At 45.6% G+C, this 27656-nt stretch overlaps 1 protein-coding gene across 1 annotated transcript; it reads right to left on the bottom strand.

The window, feature by feature from the left end:
* Positions 1 to 947: 947 nt before the first annotated feature.
* LOC109877779 (matrix-remodeling-associated protein 5-like) lies at positions 948 to 27340 on the bottom strand. The gene is made up of 10 exons (XM_031806046.1): positions 27156 to 27340; positions 25314 to 25443; positions 24841 to 25079; positions 24543 to 24694; positions 11731 to 11932; positions 7938 to 11364; positions 7142 to 7763; positions 6212 to 6987; positions 5958 to 6100; positions 948 to 4047 (listed from the first exon to the last, which is right to left on the bottom strand). Exons 1-10 carry the CDS (start codon positions 27338 to 27340, stop codon positions 1890 to 1892), a joined length of 8034 nt encoding a protein of 2677 aa, XP_031661906.1. The 3' UTR covers positions 948 to 1889.
* Positions 27341 to 27656: the final 316 nt, after the last annotated feature.

The following is a 27656-nucleotide window of genomic DNA, read 5'->3' on the forward strand; positions in this document are numbered from 1 at the left end:
CCTGTCTAATAAGAGAGTAATTTAATTAATACATGTCTAATAAGAGAGTAATGGAGTTGATAAATGTCTAATAAGAGCGTAATGGAGTTGATACATGTCTAATAAGAGAGTAATGGAGTTGACACCTGTCTAATAAGAGAGTAATGAAGTTGATACCTGTATAATAAGAGAGTAATTTAATTAATACATGTCTAATAAGAGAGTAATGGAGTTGATAAATGTCTAATAAGAGAGTAATGGAGTTGATACATGTCTAATAAGAGAGTAATGGAGTTGATACCTGTCTAATAAGAGAGTGATTTAATTAATACATGTCTAATAAGAGAGTAATGGCATTGATAAATGTCTAATAAGAGAGTAATGGAGTTGATAAATGTCTAATAAGAGCGTAATGGAGTTGATACATGTCTAATAAGAGAGTAATGGAGTTTATAAATGTCTAATAAGAGAGTAATGGAGTTGATAAATGTCTAATAAGAGCGTAATGGAGTTGATACATGTCTAATAAGAGAGTAATGGAGTTTATAAATGTCTAATAAGAGAGTGATTTAATTAATACATGTCTAATAAGAGAGTAATGGAGTTGATAAATGTCTAATAAGAGCGTAATGGAGTTTATAAATGTCTAATAAGCGAGCAATGAAGTTGATACCTGTCTAATAAGAGAGTAATGGAGTTGATACCTGTCTAATAAGAGAGTAATGGAGTTGATAACTGTCTAATAAGAGAGTAATGGAGGAAGCAACTGTTTTGAAAAATGGACTCCCCGGGAAGTGTTAGTGTGATGATGTTATAAGCACGACTTATCTGTCCTTTCCTGGTTTTTCTGCTGAGAGTCATGGGATACAAAGCCTGATGTTCCTAAACAAACCCAGTTTCTGTCCCCCCCAGGACACACACACACAAACACACACACACACACACAAACATACATCCACACAACCACGTTTTGATGAGCAGACTGAATTCCTCTTCTCCTTTATTTATCAAATAAAGCAGTTGAAAATAAAGCATAACTTAAAAAGGCTATTGAGAGATTAGATATACAGTACATCTCTCTCTTTATGACAAGAGGCACAACATAACAACTTTACATCAAAGTCTTTACAGACAAATAATTTAAATGAAATGAAAACATGAATGATATCAGCTTTCACATGGATATTACACATACTTAATGTAACACTGGAGCCACACAAAAATCTATGCTACTCTATATGAAACATATGTAATTACTACAAATACCATCTTCAAAGACTTGGTAACTGTTGTGTTTATTTGACATGATCTGGGACGTATGTATAGCCTATGACTGGAAGAGTGGTCGAGGTTGCAGGGTTGGAGAGCTGCAGACACAGAGAGCTGCAGACACAGAGAGCTGCAGACACAGAGAGCTGCAGACACAGAGAGCTGCAGATACAGAGAGCTGCAGACACAGAGAGCTGCAGACACAGAGAGCTGCAGACACAGAGGGCTGCAGACCCCTGAGGCTCCACAGAACTATCACTGGAGCAGTTCTGTGACCACTATCAAACATTTGCTCTGCTCAACAGTACACAACTATACAACAAGATAAATAGGGCAGGTTGACATAAACATACAGGTTGTGATACAGAGCTGAATGTGTTCTATTGCATGACGTGTTTTGAGAGCTGATGCTCTTAAAGCCTGGTATAGTTTGTGTTGACACTTTATTTATTGATGATGGATGCTGGTGCTTCTCAGCTGCTGATTTCATGTACATCTTTAACACACTCTGGCTGTAAGATGCATGTGTTTGTTTTTATCTCTATTTACAATCTTTAATCAACACCTCAGTCTTTAGTTGAACAGTATCTTCTACACTCAACTTTGCAGTTTCTTTGGGCAAAAATGATGTGTGTGTTATGTTAGATCACATGTAGATAAGAGGCCTTGGTGTCAGTTCCGATGACGTTCCGTGCAGAACAACGGTAGAAACCTGTGTCTCTGCTGGTCGGGTTCTGGATCACCAGGGAACCCTGAGGACTCAGGTACCGGTTACCATAGAGACGGGCCTGACCTGTGACCCTGAGCTGGGATTGGTCCGGCATCTCCCAGGTGATGGTCGCTCTGGGGGTTGCTATGACGTAGCAGGTTAGCTGAACGGCAACACCAGGACGGGTGTAGGTGAGGGGAGGGGGTCCGTTGGTGATGCGAGGAGGGTAGGCAATGACAATCACTGGAACTGTCAGGATAGATGATGTGTCCTGATTGGTGGATCGGCAGGAGTAGGTCCCCCTGTCAAACACAGATACCTGCTGCACCGTCAGAGTCCCGTCATCCAGGACTGAGTACCGACCCGTCCCTGCCGCCTGGCCCCGAGACACGACCACCCCGCTTGGCAACTTCCAGGTCAGAGACTCTGTCTGGCTGGAACCCTGACTGGGGCTGTCTGTCTGGGGGCAGGGTAGCTGTAGATTGTCTCCGTTGATGATGCTGACCAGAGAGCCTGATATGCTGGTGACCACAGGCTTCCTTTCCAGGACAACACTCCTCCCTGCCTCTGGCACTGGGCCTCTTGGGTGAGGTGTGCCCCCTTGGACTGGGAATCCTGGCAGAGGGTTCTCTGTGCTGACTGGGCCTCCTAAGTGAGGTTTCTCATTGGTGACTGGGCTTGTAGGGCGAGGTGTCTCCTGGTGAGATTTCTCTGTGGTCACTGGGCCTCTGGGGCGAGGTGTGTCCTCTCTGTCTGGGCCTCCTGAGCGAAGTTTCTCTCTGCTGACTGGGACTACTGGATGAGGTTGTTCTGGGCCTACTGGGCGCGGTTGCTCTTTGCTAACTGGGCCTACTGGGAAACGTTTCTCGGTGGTCACTGGGCCTCTGGAGTGAGGTATGTCCTTTGTGTCTGAGACATCCAGGTGTACCATTATCCGAGCCTCACCCCTCTCGCCACGATTGACACACACCAGCATGCCGGAGTCGCTTGCCCTCACCCCCCTCAGCTCCAGTGTTCCATTGCGGTGCACGGTGAGTCTGCTGCCATAGTAGGGCACCGGGAGAACCCCGTTACCGGGCAGCAACCAGGCCAGGTGGGGGGGAGGGAAGCCCTGGGATGGACATGGCAGAAGAACTGTCTGGCCTCTAACTGCTGAGACCCTTTGGTCCCCTACTTTACAGTCTCCATTATTACTGACACAATTACCTGCACTGACCCTATGATCCCTCCCTGCAGACTGACTGATGGAGATCACAGCACTCAGTCCACTACCACTAACAACAGCTATCTGTCTGTCTGCCCCATTGATCCCACCCCCAGCCCCATTGAGAGTGAAGCTGGGTGGTGTCACCATCACCTCCACCCCCATCACCTTGCTCCTCTCCCCAGCAGCATTGCTGGCTCGGCAGGTGTAGTTTCCTCCGTCAGCCCCTCTAGCCCCCTGGATCACCAAGGACCCGTCTTGCTGCACCACAACCGGACCTGATGCTTCCACTGGGAGGACACGATTCATTGGAGAGAGCCATGTGATCGTCGGGACAGGCTCTCCTTTAGCCCCACAGTTCAGAGCCACTGCGCCCCCTTGTTGCACCTTGATGACCTCATATTTGGTACTGGGGAAGGAGGGAGGTGAGGCGAGGACTTTGACCATCACACTCATAGTGTCCCTCCCCCCATGGTTCTCAGCGTGGCAAACATACTCCCCCTCCTCCCCCATCCCCACCGAGGGGAGGAACAGTGTTCCATTGTCAAAAACCACCAGTCGCCGGCTGCGCCTCCCACTCTCTTCCACCTGCAACAGGACACTTTTCACTGAGGTTCCATCCGGGAGGCTCCATCTTACCGCGGGGTTGGGCTGGCCGGTCGCCAGACAGTCTACCTTTAGAGCTGCTCCGTACGATACCACCTTCTGATTGGATGGCTGCTTTGGCTCAATCTTAGCAGGCTTTGTTGCCACGGTGACCTGGAGGAGGCGGAAATCGTCAGCCATCTTATTTCGCGCGACACATAAATAGTCCCCCCCGTCTTTCTCCGTCACGGACTGGATATACAGCGTTCCATTACTGTGCACCTTTATCCTCTTGTCAAAACTGGAAATACAACCCAGAGAGGACGAGGTTAGATAAGCACAAGATACAGAAACTGAGTGGACAAAACATTAGGAACAACTGCTCTTTCCATGACAGTAGCTAGGTTTTCTTCCGTCACAGTAACAGATTTTCATGCAATTATTCTAGAATCTGCATTAAGAAAAGATCTAAATTTTCCCATCAGTGGCATGTTTCCAACAAATGGACTTGTTGTGTATAGAAATCAGTGGGTGATGACATAGTTCACACAAAATGTACTTTTTCGCTTAAGTTTTCATGTACCAAATCAAAATCTAAAGTTCAATGTGTTTCCATCGCATTTTCAACTCTTTGCCACAAAAACGGTTGCCTTAAATAGCAAATGTGTCAACTCTGGTCTCATCACATACGCTCCAGCCAACAGTTCGCAGATACAGTGTCGGTATTGTGTGTTGGCTGGTTCGTCTACTTATTGAGATTGTTATGGATAAGAGCTAGAATATTTTTATTTGTCAAATGGCAGTCAAGGATCGATCATCTTGTCACCAGAATAAGAACCTCGATATTTATTGGAAAGGAGCGTCAAGATCACCGTGCAATTTGACCACCCTGTGAAGTTCATAAGTTATTTCATCTGTAGCCTAATAAACTGCATGGTTTCCAGAGTCGTAGTGGGAGGACCTCACACCATATCATTGCATGACTCCAAATTTACCTCAATGTGATGGTTATTCTACCACCATTTCCTGCACAATTAATTTTACAGACACAAAAAGACACCACCATGTCCAACGAACAAATGATCTGTCTGCATTTATACAATTACACCGAAACTTCCTTTCCAGCTGTCGTGATTTTGTTTTTATATCACTTTACTTGCATGAAAACTGTCGATGGAAACTTGGTTATAGACTGACCAGGTGAATCCAGGTGAAAACTATGATCCCTTATTGATGTCACTTGTTAAATTCACTTCAGTTAGTGTAGATGAAGGGGAGGAGACGAAGGAGGTTAAAAAGGATTTTTAAGCCTTGAGACAATTGAGACATTGTGTATGTTTGCCATTCAGAGTGTGAATAGGCAAGAACAGATTGAAGTGCCTTTGAACAGGGTATGGTAGTAGGTGCCATGCGCACCGGTTTGAGTGTGTCAAGTACTGCAACGCTGCTGTTTTTTCACACTCAACAGTTTCCCAAATGGTCCACCACCCAAAGGACATCCAGCCAACTTGACACAACTGTGGGAAGCATTGGAATTGAGGCTGTTCTGAGGGCAAAAGGGTGTGCAACTCAATATTAGCGAGGTGTTCCTAATGTTTTGTACAAACTAGACCAGGAATGGGCGACTTTGATGGGGGTGGGGGACACAAAAAACTGAACTCCTCATGAGGGACCGCAGTGGCTCGCGAGTCTGACATGCAGTCAGAGATAGCCCTAGCCTTTTGACAGCGGAGAGAAGTTTTGGAGTTCCTTTCCTGCAATTCCACCCATTTTGCCCTGGGGCATGTGTGGGAGAAATTATTGCAGTTTTAAAGCAAGTTTGCGTTAATTATACACAAATTTTCAATGAGGTGGAGAGAAGATTTAGCAATTTTATAACTAAATTCATGCAATTCTACCCATTTTGCCATAGGGCGGACATAAATGTTTGCAGTATTTTATATTATATCTGGGTGAGAGTGACTAAAAAAATCAATGGGGGCCACGGTTGGTTATTTAACTAAGTTTAGATATCAGGCTAGACTAATTTACCAATCTACAAATATTTTGCTGACATGAGCTAATTGAGTGACTGTCAGTGACTGACATAACAAGAGAAAAACTGCTAATGCACAACAACATTTCGAAATTGCACCTTGTGCATTCCACTATAAGGGGGGCGGTCCTGTACTCAATTAAAAAGATTGGTAATCAATAAGGACAAACACGCACCTGTAACGGGCATCCACTAGTTTCTTGCCAGGTACCCTCCACACCACTCTAGGCTCTGGGTTGCCGGTTGCTGAACAGTAAAGGAGCAGAGATTCACCATAAAAGACTATAGAACTGGATGGAGAGGTGGAGAGGATCCTAGCCTTACTGAGGGGGGAGGAGGGTGGGAGGGGAGGGTTAAGGACGGGGGAGGAGGGGGGGAGATCAAATTTACTGTTGATGGAAGAGAAGGTCATTTTATCCATGGAGACAACTTCTCCTCCATCTCCAGTCACCTCCACCCTCACCGTCCTCTTATCCCCGCCCACCGCATTAGTCGCCAGGCACTCGTAGCTCCCAGAGTCCTTAGTGGCTAGCTTGCGTATCAACAAGGTGGCATTGGGGAGGACAAACACGTTCCCGTTGAGGAATTGAGAGGGGAGCAGAAAGGTGCCGTCAGGTGTCCTCCAGCGGATGGAGGGAGGGGGAGCTCCCCGGGCAGAGCATTGGGCGTAGAGAGGCAAACCAGCGGGCTGGGTTACCTTCTCCTCTCTGGGCTCCTGGATGGCTGGAGGAAGAGAGGACACATGGAGTCGGACTGACAGACTGCCAGCCCCTGCTAGGTTGGAGGCTACACAGCGATACAGTCCTCTGTCTGCTGGGCCGGCCACCAAGATACGCAGAGTACCATTTGGGAATATAGACACCCGGGGGTGAGTTCCAAGCGCAGGGTTGGGGTTAGGGTCAGGGGTTAGAACGGAGAGGTCAGGTAGCACCCAGGACAGCAGAGGAACCGGCACCCCCTGAGCCCGACACTCTAACCTCACCTCACCCCCCTGGTGCACCGTTGCATCTCTGTGGTTGGGTAGCTGAATCCGGGGTGGGTGGGACCAGACCTCCAGGGTCACCATGGCACGGTCCAGGCCCACAGAGTTCTGTGCGCTGCAGATATATGTCCCCCGGTCCTGGACCTGCACGCTCCGGATGAGAAAGGTTCCGTTGGGTAGGACCTGGAAACGCTCTGCCTTGTAGTCCAGTGACATCACAGCTCCTGGGACAGACAGGAATACATATTGAGTGGCATATTGTGTGTAAGAGTGGCAATAGTGAATGTATTGAGTAAAGTGTGGGTATGACAAAGTACATTTTGTGTATGACAGTAGAATGTATTGTTTGTATAACTGAGAGTAGTGTGTGTAGCGTACCTGTGGAGACCTTGGTCCAGGTGATTGTTGGAGGAGGCTGTCCAATGACCTCACAGGGCAGGAGGGCATCAATCTCAGCTGGGACAGACATGGGGCGCATGTGAGGGGGAGCGATACGGGGCCGGACACGCAAGACGGAGGTCTGAGGGGGGCGTTGGGCAGTCACACTATGGGCTGGAGACGCGGGAGGGGAATGAGGAAGAGTGGACTCAGGGTTGAGTCCAGCCTGACTGTCTGTGGTGGGTGGGGAGGTCTTTGGGGAGCTGAAGGGAGCTCTGGTGGTGGGGACTACAGAGGAAGGGATCTCTAAAATGTCTGGGAGAAGAAGTTTGGGCTTGATAGGGTGTGGTAGAGAGGGTGTGTGTTTTATAGGGGGTGGCGTTTGAAGTGGAGTTCTTACTGGGTCAGGCCTAGTGATGACATAGGGGTGCCGGCTGCTGGAGTGTTGCGAGTAGGTGGGGTAAGATGGGGGGCGGTAGCGACTACCATGTGAGTCTGGGATGGAGTTTACTCCTGGGTTCCTCCAGACTATTGTACTAGTAAGAGTGGTAGTAGGAGTGGGAATAGTAGTTGTAGGAATAGTGGTAGTAGTTGTAGGAATAGTGGTAGTAGTTGTAGGTATAGTAGTAGTAGTTGTAGGTATAGTGGTAGTAGTTGTAGGTATAGTGGTAGTAGTTGTAGGTATGGTGGTAGTAGTTGTAGGAATAGTGGTAGTAGTTGTAGGAATAGTGGTAGTAGTTGTGGGAATAGTGGTAGTAGTTGTAGGTATAGTAGTAGTAGTTGTAGGAATAGTGGTAGTAGTGGTAGGTATAGTGGTAGTAGTTGTGGGAATAGTGGTAGTAGTTGTAGGTGTAGTGGTAGTAGTTGTAGGAATAGTTATAGTGGTAGTTCTTCTAATAAAGGTGATGACTGTAGAGGAGGTGATGGCTGAAGCAGTGATAGCTGCTGTATTAGCTGTAGTTGGGGGCAGTAGTTGTTTTGTAGATGAAAAAGAGCTGTCTATTTCTGACTCTGGCTGTCTCTCCTCTGGTGCATCAGGTGCTAGATAGACTGGTTTTATCTTATTGGGTTCTTCTTCGGTGATTGGGTAAAGTGGTTCTATCTCACTGGGTTCTTCATCAGTTGCTGGTGGTTCTATCTCACTGAGTTCTTCATCAGTTGCTGGTGGTTCTATCTCACTGGGTTCTTCTTCATCAGTTGCTGGTGCTTCTATCTCACTGGGTTCTTCATCAGTTGCTGGTGGTTCTATCTCACTGGGTTCTTGATCAGTTGCTGATGGTTCTATCTCACTGGGTTCTTTTTCAGTGGCTGGTGGATCTATCTCACTGGGTTCTTCTTCATCAGTTGCTGGTGGTTCTATCTCACTGGGTTCTTTTTCAGTTGCTGGTGGTCCTATCTCACTGAGTTCTTCCTTGGTTTCTGGGTAGAGTGGTTCTATCTCACTGGATTCTATCTCACTGGGTTCTTTCTCAGTACCAGTAGGTGTTGTTCCACCTGGTGTGGTTCCAGACCGAGTGGTAGTTGCTTTGACATCCTCTGGGTTGTGTTGGTTGAAGACAGATGGATCCTGTTCTTTTAGAGTGGCCAAGACCTGACCGTCTGTTATAGCATAACTCTGTTTTTCTGTGTGACTGTGAGTGACTGTGGGTGTATGTTTGCCTGTGTGTATGCTAGTGTGTGTGCGTGTGTGTGTGATAGTCGCTTGGGACCTGTCAGGGAGCCGAGCAGCAGTGTTTGTTAAGTGAGTCACCCTGTCTGTGTATGTCTGGGGCGAAGGGGGCGAGGCAGAAAGGAAGACAGGGGGGGAGACAGATGTGCTTGATGGAGCAGTGATCCTAGTTAAGGATGGAGTAGTAGTAGTAGTAGTAGTAGTAGTAGTAGTAGTAGTAGTAGTGCTTATAGTAATGGTTGTAGCAGGTGCTGTCAGTTTCCTGGGCTTTGTAAGTGCTGCTCTGGTGGTAGTGGGACTTAAGTTATTCTGGAGAGGGGAGGTTGGACCTGGGGGCATGAGTCGTCCTCTGAGTCTGTTGATGCGTCTCCTCTGGCCAGGCCTATTGCTGGCATTCCAGGGGCTTCTGGGTCGCGACGGAACAGAGTTGGAGAACATTACCTTTCCAGAGTATGTTGTTCCAGTCCTCTCCCCCTCACCTGTAGTCCTTACAGGGATAACACTCTGTCTCCTTTCCTCTGCGCTAGTGTAATTGACATTGGAGGTTGGCTTTGTGCTTTTAAGAGAACCCTCTGTCTCTGTTTCTGTCCCTGTCTCTGTGTCTGTGTTTGACTTAGGTTTCTGGGGGAAGTTATTGCTCGAATCTGAAGTGTTTGGTGTCTCTGGGGCCACTCTATCCTTTGTTAGCAGATCTGGGATTAGTGATGTATGGGTGAGGTTTAACCACTCTTCCTGTAGACTGAGGACATCTATGGAAGAACTCTTTGAGGTATCAGCCTCTGAGTCCAATACATTTGGATTTGTTCTGGTTGTGTGATTGCTTTCTGTATGTCTGCTATTTGTCTGTATTCTGGTTGGGATTGAGGTGGTTGTCTGTGCTTCAGTTGGGGCTGAGGTGGTTGTCTGTGCTTCAGTTGGGGCTGAGGTGGTTGTCTGTGCTTCAGTTGGGGTTGAGGTGGTTGTCTGTGCTTCAGTTGGGGCTGAGGTGGTTGTCTGTGCTTCAGTTGGGGTTGAGGTGGTTGTCTGTGCTTCAGTTGGGGTTGAGGTGGTTGTCTGTGCTTCAGTTGGGGCTGAGGTGGTTGTCTGTGCTTCAGTTGGGGTTGAGGTGGTTGTCTGTGCTTCAGTTGGGGCTGAGGTGGTTGTCTGTGCTTCAGTTGGGGTTGAGGTGGTTGTCTGTGCTTCAGTTGGGGCTGAGGTGGTTGTCTGTGCTTCAGTTGGGGTTGAGGTGGTTGTCTGAGCTTCAGTTGGGGCTGAGGTGGTTGTCTGTGCTTCAGTTGGGGTTGAGGTGGTTGTCTGTGCTTCAGTTGGGGCTGAGGTGGTAGTATGTGCTCTTGTCGGGGGTGGTACATACAGGGAGTCTGTGATTTTAGGGGCAGTCCTTTCACGTATCTTAGTCAGCAGGTCAGCCCATTTCTGAGGGTCTATTTTGTGCTTGGCCAGGTTAAAGCTCCGCCGACCCTCCAACCTGTTCCTCCTCTGCTCCACAGGGAAGCCTCTCCTCAAGGGCTTCTTGCCCTTTTGGGGTGGTCTGCTTCCCTCCACCCTCACCATGTGGGATCTGGTGGGGGGACGCCATGTCCTGTTGTAACCTGCCCTGGTGGGCTGTATGTTCTCCCCCTCATCATGTCCTGACCCCCCCTCTTCAATCTCCTCATCCCCTAGAGGGGCTCGTACCCTGTTGGACACCCCCGCCGCAGATTGTGGCCTTATGGGATATCTCATACGTGATGAGGTGTCAGAAGGATGCGGGGTGAGCGTCAGTCTGGTGGAGAGAGAGTCAGCACCGTACTGGTTCACCGCTACACACCGGTACAGGCCTGCATCTCCCAGCGCAGGGATGGGGAGAGACAGGGTACCGTTGGCCAAGACAGTAACCCCTGCCTCGTCCTTTCTCCTCGCCTCGTTCCTACTCCCTACCACTCTCCCGCCAGGAAGAACCCAGTTCACCTCAACCCTTGGTGTACCAGAGGCCTCGCACGGCAGACTGACAGGGTCTCCAACCAATCCAGTCACAGCCGGGCCTAGCTCCTCCCCTGGGGGAGGATTGGATGATTCTACCACCGCCAGACGGAGGGGGAGGACATCAACATCTCCCCCCGCCCGGGCCACGCAATAGTACAGTCCAGCATCAGAGTGATCCACTCTCTGCAGGACCAGCCCCTGGCCAGACACCCGGACCCTACCATCTGGGCTGCGGTAGGGAGAGGAGACTGTTGAACCATCTGGGAAAACCCATTGGAGGCTGTGGTCTTCAGAGCTTAGGTCTCCAATAGAGCTGAGGACAGGGCAGGGCAGGTGGATCTGTCTCTCTGCAGCTGCAGTAAAAGCTGTGTGGGTGTGGTTGGTCTGGATGAGGACCCAGGAGTGTGGGAATGGTGGGTCTGGGGGAGCAGACACCAGGGTGGACAGGGTCAGTTTAACCCTGTGTGCGCTGGACTGAGCTCTGTTGAGCTCTAGACTGACATGGGGCTGCAGTAACCAGGCAGGCTGGGCTTGAATACTGGCCCTGACCCCTGTATGGTAGTAGCCCTCCTTCTCTGCTGTCTGTCTGTACCTGAAGGAGAAGAAAGGACAGATTTGATCTATGTGTTGGGGTTACAACAAAATTGTACAGGTAAAGAGGAAAATAACACAGGAATGTGTCTTGTGTGTTTCTGTATTTTCATACCTGTAGGCAAGTCTTGGGGCTTTACTCAACATTATTTCTCTTTGAAGCCTGACAGGTGTCTCACTGTAGTAGGCCAGCAGCCTCCACAGCCTCTCATAGCCATGCCCATCCACCCCACAGTCCAGTGAGAGGGAGAGGGAGAGGGAGATGGGGATGGAGGAGGAGGAAAGATGTGGTGGGGTAATGTCTGGAGTCTGTGAGGAGTGTGTGATGTTACACTTCAGATCAACAGCATTCCCCTGTTGGTCAGACATCCCCAGGGAGGCGTTGCCTAAAGCCTCTCTAAAGGTTTCTATTGGTTGAACTTCGCCATCCTCCTGAGATGAGGTTCTGGGATTGGTGGAGATGACAGGCGAGGTGCAGGATAGGTCTTTCTGCTGCAAAAGGCCACGACCCTTCATGTGTTTGGGTGAGGCACAGACCAGGCAATGCGGCCCCGGACATTTCAACACCCCTGAGAGAGAAGAGAAGAATCAGTATTTCCTCACCCAAATAAGCATCCCAATTCCATTGAATCTGATTGAGACTCAGTAGGTAGCAGTGGAGGCTCCTCAGAGGAAGAAGAGGCAGACCATAAATATTAAAATTGTAAAACATTTAAAAAGTTATCAGTTTTAGATAAAACTATATATATTCACGTCACCAAATAATTTATTAACACACTGTTTTGCAATGAAGGTCTACAGTAGCCTCAACAGCACTCTCTAGGGTAACACCATGGTGTAGTCAGAGGACAGCTAGCTTCCATCCTCCTCTGGTTACATTGACTTCAATACAAAACCTAGGAGGCTCATGGTTCTCACCCCTTTCCATAGACCAACACTGTAATTATGACAACTTCCAGAGGACATCCTCCAACCTATCAGATCACTTGCAGTATGAACTGACATGTTGTCCATCCAATCAAAGGATCAGATAATTAATCTAGTACTGAAAGCATAAGCTACAGCTATCTAGCCTTGCAGTGCATAAAAAGTGGTGAGTAGTTGACTCAAAGAGAGACAAAGACATTAGTTGACAAAGACAAATGAATTTATTCCAAAATGAAAGAGAAGCAAGAGAGAGAGAGATTTGTTTTTTTTATTACTTTGTTTCACTTACTAGAAAATGCAGCTAGCTAGTTTAGCCTACTCCAACACCCTACTCAAACAGAAGGATGCTATGTTAGCCAGCTGGCTATGCTTATCAAACACAACACTCAAACTCTTCCAAGTCAAGGTAAGCTTTTGGTTTGACTAATTTATTGCACTGGGGCCCGCCGGTATAAGTGCTAAACTGCTTACTGACTGTAAACTGTAACGTTACTGCATGATTGTAGCGTGTTTACTAATGCGTTAGGTCTATTAGCTATATTGACTATGCCGTTTCTTTCGGTAATATGGGGACAACGATGTAGGCTGTCTGTAGCGGTTATGATGTGGTTTGGCTTGGAAAGGTTTTTTCACCTGGTCACATATAGCTGATGTGTTGTGCATTGAAGTCCACAAGCAAAGGGAAAGGGTGAGAGGAGGGTGCATAGATGCGAGAAGGAATACAACGAGGCTGCTATGAAAGTGACCTGTGTTTACACGTGATCAGGGGTGTGCTCATTGTTTTACTTAATTTTATTTAACCAGGTAGGCCAGTTGAGAACAAGTTCTCATTTACACATGATATAGAGTTACACATGGGACAAACAGACATACTGTCAATAACACAATAAAAAAGGACATTCCACCGATTCTGTTGAAAAACGTTTCTTAAACTGAAGCAAATGGAACGAAATGGGGATAAACATACCTGAATTTGTCCAATAGAAACTCTCGTTAGCAACTGTTATACTAATGATTTCAACCTAGATCAGCTAGATGCAGGCAAGAGTGTGCAAGGCGGTATTGAATATGTCACTGTCTGTCCATGTGTCACTGTGTTTTAAACTTTCATTCATAGGCTAAGTTGTACCAACCTCATGATGGGTAAAGGGAAAATTTGAGTATCATGTAGTAGCCTAAACCTATCGCTGTTACATTGAACTGGGTGAATGGAATATGAATGACAGTCATCCAATATGCTGTAATAGAAATAAGGCCATGCTCATGAATAAAAAAAAAAGTCCTTTCTCATCTTAAACGGCACCAACTGTCACTGGTAGGTAGGAATGTGCTTCTTTCCCTTTCATGAAGATTCAATAGTATTGTCACACCTATTCCTGCTCCCTCCCTCTGGTGCTCCACATCCCCGGGTCAACCCACATTGCGCACACCTGATCCCCATCTTTACGCACACCTGGACTTCATCACCATCCTGATTACTTTTCCTTCATATAGTCCTCAGTAGCCTCTGTAATCAGGCAGTATTGGTTACATTCAGTACGCTTCTCCTGTTTTGCATTATCTTCATGATTATTAAACTCACCTTCTGCACCTGCTTCCTTGTGTATACGTTACACATATGTGGATACATGGGCTCTGATATGGTACATTTTACATACACTGGTTGGAGTCATTTAAACTCATTTTAAAACCACTCCACAAATTTCTTGTTAGCAAACTATAGTTTGGACAAGTCGGTTAGGACATCTACTTTGTGCATGACACAAGTCATTTTTCCAACAATTGTTTACAGACAGATTATTTCACTTAAAATTCACTGTATCACAATTCCAGTGGGTCAGAAGTTTACATACATTAAGTTGACTGTGCCTTTAAACAGCTTGGAAAATTACAAAAAAGGATGTCTTTAGGCTTTAGCTTTAAGCTTCTGATAGGCTAATTGACATCATTTGAGTCAATTGAAAGTGTACCTGTGGATGTATTTCAAGGACTACCTTCAAACTCAGTGCCTCTTTGCTTGACATCATGGGAAAATCAAAAGAAATCAGCCAAGACCTCAGAAAAACATTGGAGACCTCCACAAGTCTGGTTCATCCTTGGGAGACATTTTCAAACACCTGAAGGTACCACGTTCATCTGTACAAACAATAGTACCCAAGTGTAAACACCATGGGACCACGCAGCCGTCATACCGCTCAGGAAGGAGACACGTTCTGTCTCCTAGAGATGAAGGTACTTTGGTGCGAAAACTGCAAATCAATCCCAGCAATAACAGCAAAGGACCCTGTGAAGATGCTGGAGGAAACAGGTACACAAGTATCTATATCCACAGTAAAATGAGTCCTACAAAGTCAATGTATTGGAGTGGCCATCACAAAGCCCTGACCTCAATCCTAGGGAAAATTTGTGGAGGCAGAACTGAAAACGCGTGTGCTAGCAAGGAGGCCTACAAACCTGACTCAGTTACACCAGCTCTGTCAGGAGGAATGGGCCAAAATTCACCCAACTAATTGTGCGAAGCTTGTGGAAGGCTACCCGAAACGTTTGACCCAAGTTAAACAATTTAAAGACAATGCTACCAAATACTAATTGTGTATGTAAACGTTTGACCCACTGGGAATGTGATGAAAGAAATAAAAGCTTAAATAAATCATTCTCTCTACTATTATTCTGACATTTCACATTCTTAAAATAAAGTGGTGATCCTAACTGACATAAAACAGGGACTTTTTACTAGTATTAAATCTCAGGAATTGTGAAAATCTGAGTTTAAATGTGTTTGGCTAAGGTGTATGTAAACTTCTGACTTCAACTGTATATACAGCATTAGTTGAATAGGATGGCATTGACTAAAATACAGTGTACATATGAAATGAGTAAAACAGTAAACATTATCAAAGTGACCAGTGTTCCATTATTAAAGTGACCAAAGATTCCACGTCTATGTACATTGGGCAGCAGCTGTTGTTCTCAGGGCATGGGCTGGGTGGGTGTGTGTCCTTTATTTCTCTGTTCCAGCTCCGACTCTCTCTCTCTATCTGAGATGTCTCTGTTGTAGATACAGTGCATTCAGAAAGTATTCAGACCCCTTCTCTTTTCCACATTTTGTTACGTTACAGCCTTATTCTGAAATTGATGAAATTATATTTTTCCTCATCAATCTACAGACAATACCCCATCATGAAAAAGTGAAAACAGGTTTTTAGAAAACAAAAATACCTTTTCGTCCTCGTCTGAGAGGAGTAGGAGAGATCGGACCAATATGCAGCGTGGTACATGTCCATGTCAATTTATTCAACAGGCTACCTAAGTATGATTCTCAATCAGAGACAACGAACGACACCTACCTCTGATTGAGAACCATACCAGGCCAAACACATAAACACAACCTAGAAAAACGAACATTGACTACCCAGCCCAACTCACGCCCTGACCCTACTAACACAAAGACAAAATAAAGGAACTAAGGTCAGAACATGACAGTACACCCCCCTCCCCCCCCAAAGGTGCGGACTCTGGCCGCAAAACCTGAACCTATAGGGGAGGGTCTGGGTGGGCGTCTGTCCGCGGTGGCGGCTCTGGCGCGGGACGTGGACCCCACTCCATCATAGTCTTGGCCCACTTAAGTGGCGCCCTGCAGCTCAGGACAGACGGGCGGCTCTGGCAGCGCTGGACAGGAGGGAGACTCTGGCAGCGCTGGACAGGCGGGAGGAAGGAGACGGAGAGACAGCCTGGTGCGTGGGGCTGCCACCGGAGGCCTGGTGCGTGGAGGAGGCACCGGATAGACCGGACCGTGGAGGCGCACTGGAGGTCTCGAGCACCGAGCCTGCACAACCTTTCCTGGCTGGATACTCCCCGTAGCCCGGCCAGTTCGGCGGGGTGGAACAGACCGCACTGGGCTGTGCTGGCGAACCGGGGACACCGTGCGTAGGGCTGGTGCCTTGTACCCCGGGCCGAGGAGACACACTGGAGACCAGATGCGCTGAGCCGGCTTCATAGCACCTGGCTCGATGCCCACTCTAGCCCGGTTGATACGAGGCGCTGCGATGTAACGCACCGGGCTATGCCTGTGCACTGGGACCACAGTGCGTCTCACGGCATAACACGGTGCCTGCCCGGTCCACCTCTCTCCACGGTAAGCACAGGGAGTTGGCTCAGGTCTCCTACCTGACTTAGCCACACTCCCCGTGTGTCCCCCCCCAATAATTTTTTGGGGCTGCCTCTCGTCCCTTTTGCGCTGCCGTGCTAGCTCCCACAAAACACAGGTGGGAAAAGGCTACCTAAGTATGATTCTCAATCAGAGACAACGAACGACACCTGCCACTGATTGAGAACCATACCAGGCCAAACACATAAACACAACCTAGAAAAACGAACATAGACTGCCCACTCCAACTCAAGCCCTGACCCTACTAAAGGTAAAATAAAAATAACACAAAGACAAAATAAAGGAACTAAGGTCAGAACGTGACAACATAAGTATCAGACTCTTTGCTATGAGACTCAAAATTGAGCTCAGGTGCATCCTGTTTCCACTGATCGTCCTTGAGATGTGTCTACAACTTGATTGGAGTCCACCTGTGGTAAATTCAATTGATTGGACATGATTTGGAAAAGCACACACCTGTCTATATAAGGTCCCACAGTTGACAGTGCATGTCAGAGCAAAAACCAAGCAATTGTCCATAGAGCTCAGAGACAGGATTGTGTTGAGGGACAGATCATGGTTAGGGTAACAAAAAATGTCTGCAGCATTGAAGGTCAGCAAGAACACAGTGGCCTCCATCATTCTTAAATGGAAGAAGTTTGGAACCATAAAGACTCTTCCTAGAGCAGGCCGCCCGGCCAAACTGAGCAATCGGGGGAGAAGGGCCTTGGTCGGGGAGGTGACCAAGAACCTGATGGTCACTCTGACAGAGCTCCGGAGTTCTTCTGTGGCGATGGGAGAACCTTCCAGAAGGACATCCATCTCTGCAGCACTCCACCAATCAGGCCTTTATGGTAGAGTGGCCAGACTCTGCCACTCTTCAGTAAACCGCACATGACAGCCTGCTTGGAGTTTGCCAAAAGCCACCTAAAGGACAAGATTCTCTGGTCTGATGGAACCAAGATTGAACTCTTTGGCCTGAATGCCAATTGTCACGTCTGGAGGAAACCTGGCACCATCCCTACGGTGAAGAATAGTGGTGGCAGCATCATGCTGTGGGGATGTTTTTCAACAGCAGGGACTGGGAGATGTGTCAGGATCGAGGGAAAGATGAACAGAGCAAGTACAGAGAGATTCTTGATGAAAACCTGCTCCAGAGCGCTCAGGACCTCATACTGGGGTGAAGGTTCACCTTCCAACAGGACATTGACCCTAAGCACACAGCCAAGACAACGCAGGAGTGGCTTCGGGACAAGTCTCTGAATGTCCTTGAGTGGCCCAGCTAGAGATCGGACTTGAACCCAATCGAACATCTCTGGAGAGACCTGAAAATAGCTGTGCAGCGAAGCTCCCCATCCAACCTGACAGAGCTTGAGAGGATCTGCAGAGAAGAATGAGAGAAACTCCCCAAATACAGGTGTGCCAAGCTTGTAGCGTCATACCCAAGAAGAATTCAGGCTGTAATTGGTGCCACAGGTTCTTCAACAAAGTACTGAGTAAAGGGTCTGAATACTTATGTAAATGTGATATTTCAGTTTATTTATTTTAACCTGTTTTTGCCTTTTCATTATGGGGTATTGTGTGTAGATTGATGAGAAGAAAAAAAACTATTTAATCAATTTTGGAATAAGGCTGTAACGTAACAAAATGTGTTAAAAGTCAAGGGGTCTGAATACTTTCCGAATGCACCGTATATGAGGTTACCACCAAAAATGCTGCTGGAATTCATATTAGTGTCTGACTGTCTGGCCTGCATTCTGTAATGGCATGATGTCAACAGCACAGAGCAGAGCAGTGGCAAAAAAAAGTATGGGCTCATTTCCCTCAGGGGTTTCTGGGCATCGTCTGAATCAGTAGTTTGCGATAGTTCATATTGGGTATGGTCCAAATATGGGGTCAGGGCTGGGAGTCTGTGTGCGTGTGCGTGCATGCTTGTGAGTGCGTGCGTGTGCGTGTGTGTGTGTGTGTAAATGATGTATATGTCTGTGTTGTATGTAGGCCCCTGAGTTGAGACCCCGACTTTTGATCTGAAATCACAATCACCCACTAATTATTTTGTCATTTTTGCAGATTAAAAGTGTTAGAGCTAGTAATGTATCAATATTTATCTTAAAAATGTGCTATGACATAGCAAATGAATATATAGCACAACTTTGGATTTCACCCCCAACTCATCGTTTGGAAGTTTTGACTGACTTGGAGTGAGCTTCTCTTCTTCTCCTGCTTCGACCATGCAATGCGGGTATCAAGTGTAGCAAAAGTGATTGCTGTCCTCTTTATGAAATGATCAACTTTACCATGTATATCTAATAATGACCATATATACTGATTGTTTTAAAAAACTACCAAAACTTGATGATGGTGGACCTGAACAATCAAAATCAAATTGAATGTAAACCACAATCAGCATATAGCCTGATGAGAGTTGTGTTTCCCGGTGGTATCTTAGGCTACTTTAAACCTGGACCATTTTCAATAGCACATGTAATAAAAACAACCAAGCAAATTACATTGGCTGTTACTCAACTAATAAAGCCTAATATTGCAAAAGCCATTTTGCATAAATTTGAATGTTGAAGGTGACGTGCAATTGTGCCAGATCATGGCCTATCTTTCATTGGTCAGCGCACATAGCTGTGCACAGCACGCAGTTTGACTAGGCTACTGATATTGCCTGGGGTTTTTCGGCATGGAAAATTACTTGTAGATCAATGACTGTCAACATAATTACATGCTTAGTTTGACACTGAAGGAGAGGACACAGTCATTCCATGTGATTTTATCAAGCCATGACACCCACCATCTGAAATCGTTTATGTAGTTAGCAACAGATAAGATCTGAATTCCTGAAACATTATTTTTTTTCATTAAAAAAATAAAGAAATTAAGCTAATTGATTGTACCCAAATTGGCCATTTTAATTGATAGGATTCATATAATCTTCAATAAATATAGTAACTAACACCATATTTCTTCCTAACAATGAGTAAGACATGAGGAATCCCACCCCAATAACCAGTATACAGTGTCAGTTCTCTATGTCTGACAAGTAGTATGGCGCTTTTGCTTGGAGTATTGCTTCTTCAACCTTTATAATGTACTCCCTGTGAATCTGGGGATGTTTTTTTCCCCTGTTCAGAGAAATTAGCCAAATCGCTTGCATTCTATACCATAAATTAGTGTGAAAGTACCAAAGTTTTGCCCACTAGATGCCGCTGTTCCTGCTACTGCCACCATACCATTTAATCAATGTTGATGGTCTCTTATGTTAATTAAATATACCACAACATTTTCTTTCCAACTTTGGGTAGGAAACCAACAGCTCATGATGAAAATAAATTGTGTGGTCATCCTCGCAATTCAAACCAGTCCTCCATGAAAGCAATTAAGCTTGTCCATCTCTTAGACTTAACTTATGTCCAGGAAACGGCCCCTCTGTGTATGGTTTATTTCCTTAAAAAAGGTCTGGATTAGTTAGACCATTCCTGGTGATTGGCGAACAAGCAAACCATTAAGCTACAGCAGTTCTAATTGTTTCAATATTATGGTCTCCAAAGGTCTTCAATGTTTTGTAATGGTATCAGGTTGGGTTTAATGGAACATTTCACTAATCACACTACATATAGAGATATTTTCTTTTCATTTTATTAAAAACCTATGACTGCCATGCAATGGTTTATAATTGTATTAGTTTATTAGGGTTGTCACAACATTTTATCACTAGCCCAATTCTCCATCAAAGTTTTGAGCTTGTAGGAAAAGTCTTCACATGAGAATTGCACCATATGGATAGCCCTCTCAGAGAGCTGCCATTGTTTGGACTATTCGAGGAGAGTTGGGTTTAAGCATTAGGTTGCTAAGAGAAGGACAAACTGAATTACTTTCATGGAGGACTGGCTTGACCACACCATTTATTTTCGTAATGAGCAAAAGCTATTGGCTTTCTACCCAAAGTTGCAAAGAAAAGTAGGTGTTCCATTTAATAAATCAGCTAAATGGATAAAAGGGTGTGGTGGCAGTAGCAGGAACAGCAGCATTTAGTGGGAAAAACGAGGTACTTTCACATTAATTTATGGTAAAGAATACAAGTGACTTCAATGGCTAATTTCTTTGAACAGGGGAAAACAACATCACCAGATTCACAGGGATTACAAGGTTGAAGAAGCAATACTCCAAGCAGCAGCTCCATACTACTTGTCAGACATAGAGAACTGATACTGTATACAGGTTGTTAGGATGGGATTAGGTTCTATATTTATTGAAGAGAATATGAATCAGAGGAGGCTGGTGGGAGGAGTTATAGGATGATGGGCTCATAGTAATGACTGGAATGGAATAAATTAAATGGAGTCAAACCTGTGGTTTCCATACGTTTGATACCGTTCCATTAATTACATTCCAGCCCTTACAATGAGCCCATCCTCCTATAGTTTATCCTACCAGCCTCATCTGAAATGAATCGTTCAATTAAAATTGCCAATGTGGGTGCAATCAATTACCTTAATTTCTCAGAAATGTAATTATATTTAAAGAAAATAATGCTTCAGGAATGCTCTTCTCTTTCTAACTGATATGCTTTCAGGACGATCTGAGAGGGTGAGTGTTGAAATCCTCTTTCTTGTACTTTTCAAGTTGGAATGGAGTCATTTGAGCTACATTTGTTACATTGGGATCGGTTTGGGGCATAGCCGTGGGAAGTAGGGGTGCTGAGGTTGCTGCAGTACCCACTAAAAAATATAATTAAAAAAATATACAGTTGAAGTCGGAAGTTTACATACACTTAGGTTGGAGTCATTAAAACTTGTTTTTCAACCACTCCACAAATTTCTTGTTAGCAAACTATAGTTTTGGCAAGTCGGTTAGGACATCTACTTTGTGCATGACACAAGTAATTTTTCCAACAATTGTTTACAGACAGATTATTTCACTTATAATTCACTGTACCACAATTTCAGTGGGTCAGAAGTTTACATACACTAAGTTGACTGTGCCTTCAAACAAATAGGAAAATTACAGAAAATTATGTCATGGCTTTAGAAGCTTCTGATAGGCTAATTGACATATTTTGAGTGAATTGGAGCTGTCGCTGTGGATGTATTTCAAGGCCTACCTTCAAATTCTGTTCCTCTTTGCTTGACATCATGGGAAAATCAAAAGAAATCAGCCAAGACCTCAGAATTGTTTTTGAGACCACAAATCTGGTTCATCCTTGAGAGCAATTTCCAAATGCCTGAAGGTACCACCTTCATCTGTACAAACAATAGTACCCAAGTATAAACACCATGAAACCATGCAGCCGTCATACCGCTCAGGAAGGAGACACGTTCTGTCTCTAGAGATGAAGGTACTTTGGTGCGAAAAGTGCAAATCAATCCCAGAACAACAGCAAAGGACCCTGTGAAGATGCTGGAGGAAACTGGAACAAAAGTATCTATTTCCACAGTAAAACAAGTCCTATTTCGACATAACCTGAAAGGCCGCTCAGCAAGGAAGAAGCCACTGCTCCAAAACTGCCATAAAAAAGCCAGACTACAGTTTGCAACTGCACATAGGACAAAGATTGTACTTTTTGGAGAAATGTCCTCTGGTCTGATGAAACAAAAATAGAACTGTTTGGCCATAATGACCATTGTTATGTTTGGAGGAAAAAAGGGGGATGCTTGCAAGCCGAAGAACACCATCCCAACCGTGAAGCACGAGGGTGGCAGCATCATGTTGTGGGGATGCTTTGCTGCAGGAGCGACTGGTGCACTTCACAAAATAAATGGCATGACGAGGATGGAAAATATTGTGGATATATTGAAGCAACATTTCAAGACATCAGTCAGGAAGTTAAAGTTTGGTCGCAAATGGGTCTTCCAAATGGACAATGACCCCAAGCATACTTCCAAAGTTCATCACAAAGCCCTGACCTCAATCCAATAGAACATTTGTGGGCAGAACTGAAAAAGCTTGTGTGAGCAAGGAGGCCTACAAACCTGACTCAGTTACACCAGCTCTGTCAGGAGGTATGGGCCAAAATTCACCCAACTTATTGTGGGAAGCTTGTGGAAGGCTACCTAAAGTGTTTGACCCAAGTTAAACAATTTAAAGGCAATGCTACCATATACTAATTGAGTGTATGTAAACTTCTGACCCACTGGGAATGTGATGAAAGAAATAAAAGTTGAAATAAATAATTCTCTCTGCTCTTATTCTGAAATTTCACAATCTTAAAATAAAGTGGTGATCCTAACTGACTTAAGACAGAGAATTTTTACTAGTATTAAATGTCAGGAATTGTGAGTTTAATGTATTTGGCTAAGGTGTATGAACAACTTCCAACTTCACCTGTGTATATATACACTGCTCAAAAAAATAAAGGGAACACAAAAATAACACTTCCTAGATCTGAATGAATGAAATATTCTTATTAAATACTTTTTTCTTTACATAGTTGAATGTGCTGACAACAAAATCACACAAAAATTATCAATTTATCAACCTATGGTGGTCTGGATTTGGAGTCACACTCAAAATTAAAGTGGAAAACCACACTACAGGCTGTTCCAACTTTGATGTAATGTCCTTAAAACAAGTCAAAATGAGGCTCAGTAGTGTGTGTGGCCTCCACGTGCCTGTATTACCTCCCTACAACGCCTGGGCATGCTCCTGATGAGGTGGCGGATGGTCTCCTGAGGGATCTCCTCCCAGACCTGGACTAAAGCATCCGCCAACTCCTGGACAGCGAGACATGGTGTCCCAGATGTGATCAATTGGATTCAGGTCTGGAGAACGGGCGGGCCAGTCCATAGCATCAATTCCTTCCTCTTGCAGGAACTGCTGACACACTCCAGCCACATGAGGTCTAGCATTGTCTTGCATTAGGAGGAACCCAGGGCCAACCGCACCAGCATATGGTCTCACAAGGGGTCTGAGGATCTCATCTCGGTACCTAATGGCAGTCAGGCTACCTCTGGCGAGCACATGGAGGGCTGTGCGGCTCCCCAAAGAAATGCCACCCCACACCATGACTGACCCACCGCCAAACCGGTCATGCTGGAGGATGTTGCAGGCAGCAGAACGTTCTCCACGGCGTCTCCAGTCTGTCACATGTGCTCAGTGTGAACCTGCTTTCCTCTGTGAAGAGCACAGGGCGCCAGTGGCGAATTTGCCAATCTTGGTGTTCTCTGGCAAATGCCAAACGTCCTGCACGGTGTTGGACGTCGGGCCTGTGGACGTCGTCCACCTGTGGACGTCGGGCCCTCATACCACCCTCATGGAGTCTGTTTCTGACCGTTTGAACAGACACATAAACATATGTGGCCTGCTGGAGGTCATTTTGCAGGGCTCTGGCAGTGCTCCTCCTGCTCCTCCTTGCACAAAGGCGGAGGTAGCGGTCCTGCTGCTGGGTTGTTGCCCTACTACGGCCTCCACCATGTCTCCTGATGTACTGGCCTGTCTCCTGGTAGCGCCTCCATGCTCTGGACACTATGCTGACAGACACAGCAAACCTTCTTGCCACAGTACGCATTGATGTGCCATCCTGGATGAGCTGCACTACCTGAGCCACTTGTGTGGGTTGTAGACTCCGTCTCATGCTACCACTAGAGTGAAAGCACCGCCAGCATTCAAAAGTGACCAAAACATCAGCCAGGAAGCATAGGAACTGAGAAGTGGTCTGTGGTTATCACCTGCAGAACCACTCCTTTATTGGGGGTGTCTTGCTAATTGCCTATAATTTCCAACTCTTGTCTATTCCATTTGCACAACAGCATGTGAAATGTATTGTCAATCAGTGTTGCTTCCTAAGTGGACAGTTTGATTTCACAGAAGTGTGGTTGACTTGGAGTTACATTGTGTTGTTTAAGTGTTCCCTTTATTTTTTTGAGCAGTGTATATATATATACACAGTATATATATATATTTTAAAAACACTTAAATACTTGCTGGCTTTCACTAGTCCTATGTTAGCAGACCTATATAGCCATCTGTAGCGCATCAATATTGAAGCACCTCAAGCATCTTCCCACGGGCTGATATGACCGGGAACCAATGTATATTTGTGAATGTTTCACCCCTAAGACTCTGTATAGGATTAGGGGTTAGTGTAGTGTCATAGGCACCTGGGTGAGAGATGCTCCAGGCCTGCATCCAAGCCATGCTGCAATCGCAGGTCCAAGGGTTGGCCTGCAGAGCCAGGGACTCCAGAAGAGGGGCAGTCCTCAGTGTGTCCCTAGGCAGGATAGTTAGACTGTTGTTGGACACATCCAGATGCCTTGGGAGAGGAGGGGGATAGTCCAGTCACAAATGACACCCTATTCCCTAAGCAGTGCACTACTCTAGTGCACTACTGTTAGGTGTGACCTAAGACTAAGAGTGAATAGATTAATAAATGCACAATTAAGGCACACGAAAACCCACCTGAGGGTGGAGTAGCAGAATGTCTGCAGTAGGGACAGAGTGCAGAAGGCCTGCGGGTGCAGCTGGTGGAGCCGGTTCCCCTGCAGTCGGATCAGTCTGAGGTTGGGGAGGCGGAGCAGGGCCTGGGGGTGCAGGAACTGCAGCTGGTTGTGATCCAGGTGGAGGCGCAGTAGTGAGGACAGGCCTGAGAAGCTCTCTGCTGAGATCTCCCTCAGCTTGTTATAACTTAGCTTCAGGACCTGGGGGAAAGAATGGATGGATGGAGCAATGAATGAATGAATGATAATTGAAAATACATGGTATAAACCCCTCCAGTTATAAACAACAATACATATGCATCAATGTGAGTCAAATGAACACAAAAATACAATAGCAGACTGTGCCTAAGCTCAATAGAACTATGGACATTTGCATCCAATCATTAGCTCATTTGACCCCTCTCCTCTCCATGTCAACTCTATAAGCCTCAGTACCTGAAGTGAGGACAGATCTTGGAACGCTCGGTCAGGAATCTCACGGATGTCATTCCCATGAAGCATCAGCTGCTCCAGCCTCCTCAGACCAGCTAATGAGCTGTCTGGGATCCTGCTGATACTGTTGAACCTTTCAAATACCAGAGAGAAACAGAATCAGCCAATGGGGGGGGGGGTATATATATATACAGTGCCTTGCGAAAGTATTCGGCCCCCTTGAACTTTGCGACCTTTTGCCACATTTCAGGCTTCAAACATAAAGATATAAAACTGTATTTTTTTGTGAAGAATCAACAACAAGTGGGACACAATCATGAAGTGGAACGACATTTATTGGATATTTCAAACTTTTTTAACAAATCAAAAACTGAAAAATTGGGCGTGCAAAATTATTCAGCCCCCTTAAGTTAATACTTTGTAGCGCCACCTTTTGCTGCAATTACAGCTGTAAGTCGCTTGGGGTATGTCTCTATCAGTTTTGCACATCGAGAGACTGACATTTTTTCCCATTCCTCCTTGCAAAACAGCTTGAGCTCAGTGAGGTTGGATGGAGAGCATTTGTGAACAGCAGTTTTCAGTTCTTTCCACAGATTCTCGATTGGATTCAGGTCTGGACTTTGACTTGGCCATTCTAACACCTGGATAGGTTTATTTTTGAACCATTCCATTGTAGATTTTGCTTTATGTTTTGGATCATTGTCTTGTTGGAAGACAAATCTCCGTCCCAGTCTCAGATCTTTTGCAGACTCCATCAGGTTTTCTTCCAGAATGGTCCTGTATTTGGCTCCATCCATCTTCCCATCAATTTTAACCATCTTCCCTGTCCCTGCTGAAGAAAAGCAGGCCCAAACCATGATGCTGCCACCACCATGTTTGACAGTGGGGATGGTAGGTTCAGGGTGATGAGCTGTGTTGCTTTTACGCCAAACATAACGTTTTGCATTGTTGCCAAAAAGTTCAATTTTGGTTTCATCTGACCAGAGCACCTTCTTCCACATGTTTGGTGTGTCTCCCAGGTGGCTTGTGGCAAACTTTAAATGACACTTTTTATGGATATCTTTAAGAAATGGCTTTCTTCTTGCCACTCTTCCATAAAGGCCAGATTTGTGCAATAAACAACTGATTGTTGTCCTATGGACAGAGTCTCCCACCTCAGCTGTAGATCTCTGCAGTTCATCCAGAGTGATCATGGGCCTCTTGGCTGCATCTCTGATCAGTCTTCTCCTTGTATGAGCTGAAAGTTTAGAGGGATGGCCAGGTCTTGGTAGATTTGCAGTGGTCTGATACTCCTTCCATTTCAATATTATCGCTTGCACAGTGCTCCTTGGGATGTTTAAAGCTTGGGAATTCTTTTTGTATCCAAATCCGGCTTTAAACTTCTTCACAACAGTATCTCGGACCTGCCTGGTGTGTTCCTTGTTCTTCATGATGCTCTCTGCGCTTTTAACGGACCTCTGAGACTATCACAGTGCAGGTGCATTTATACGGAGACTTGATTACACACAGGTGGATTGTATTTATCATCATTAGTCATTTAGGTCAACATTGGATCATTCAGAGATCCTCACTGAACTTCTGGAGAGAGTTTGCTGCACTGAAAGTAAAGGGGCTGAATAATTTTGCACGCCCAATTTTTCAGTTTTTTATTTGTTAAAAAAGTTTGAAATATCCAATAAATGTCGTTCCACTTCATGATTGTGTCCCACTTGTTGTTGATTCTTCACAAAAAAATACAGTTTTATATCTTTATGTTTGAAGCCTGAAATGTGGCAAAAGGTCGCAAAGTTCAAGGGGGCCGAATACTTTCGCAAGGCACTGTATATTTATTTGCACAAGCCTTACCCTAGGTTGATGTGTAGTGTATGTTGTGGTAGAAGCTGTGGTATGGTGAGCAGGGACCTGAAGGTGCAGTGTAGTTCAGTGGGCTGGTAGCAGGAGCAGGGCCGAGGGCAGGCACCACCAGGAGACACCAGGGTCACTAACACCACCACCACAGCCAGAGACACACCACACACACTGGGAGCCATCTTCAATAGGAGGGACCCTCACTGCCAATATAGAAATATTTACAGTACCAGTCAAACGTTTGGACACAGCTACTCATTCAACGTTTTTTCTTTATCTTGACTATTTTCTACATTGTAGAATAAAAGTGAAGACATCAGAACTATGAAATAACACTCATCAAACCAATGACAGGACAAAGCTGTCATCAATGCAAATGGTGGCTATTGTCCAGTGTACTAGAGGGCTTGATGCCACTGACATACACAGCACTGACACACATTCTCAATGCTTGTGCTGACATTCCCATGGAAATAAGCCTACAGTCTCAGTCTGTTT

Source organism: Oncorhynchus kisutch, linkage group LG26, assembly GCF_002021735.2.
Source record: "Oncorhynchus kisutch isolate 150728-3 linkage group LG26, Okis_V2, whole genome shotgun sequence".
Lineage (NCBI taxonomy): Eukaryota > Metazoa > Chordata > Actinopteri > Salmoniformes > Salmonidae > Oncorhynchus > Oncorhynchus kisutch.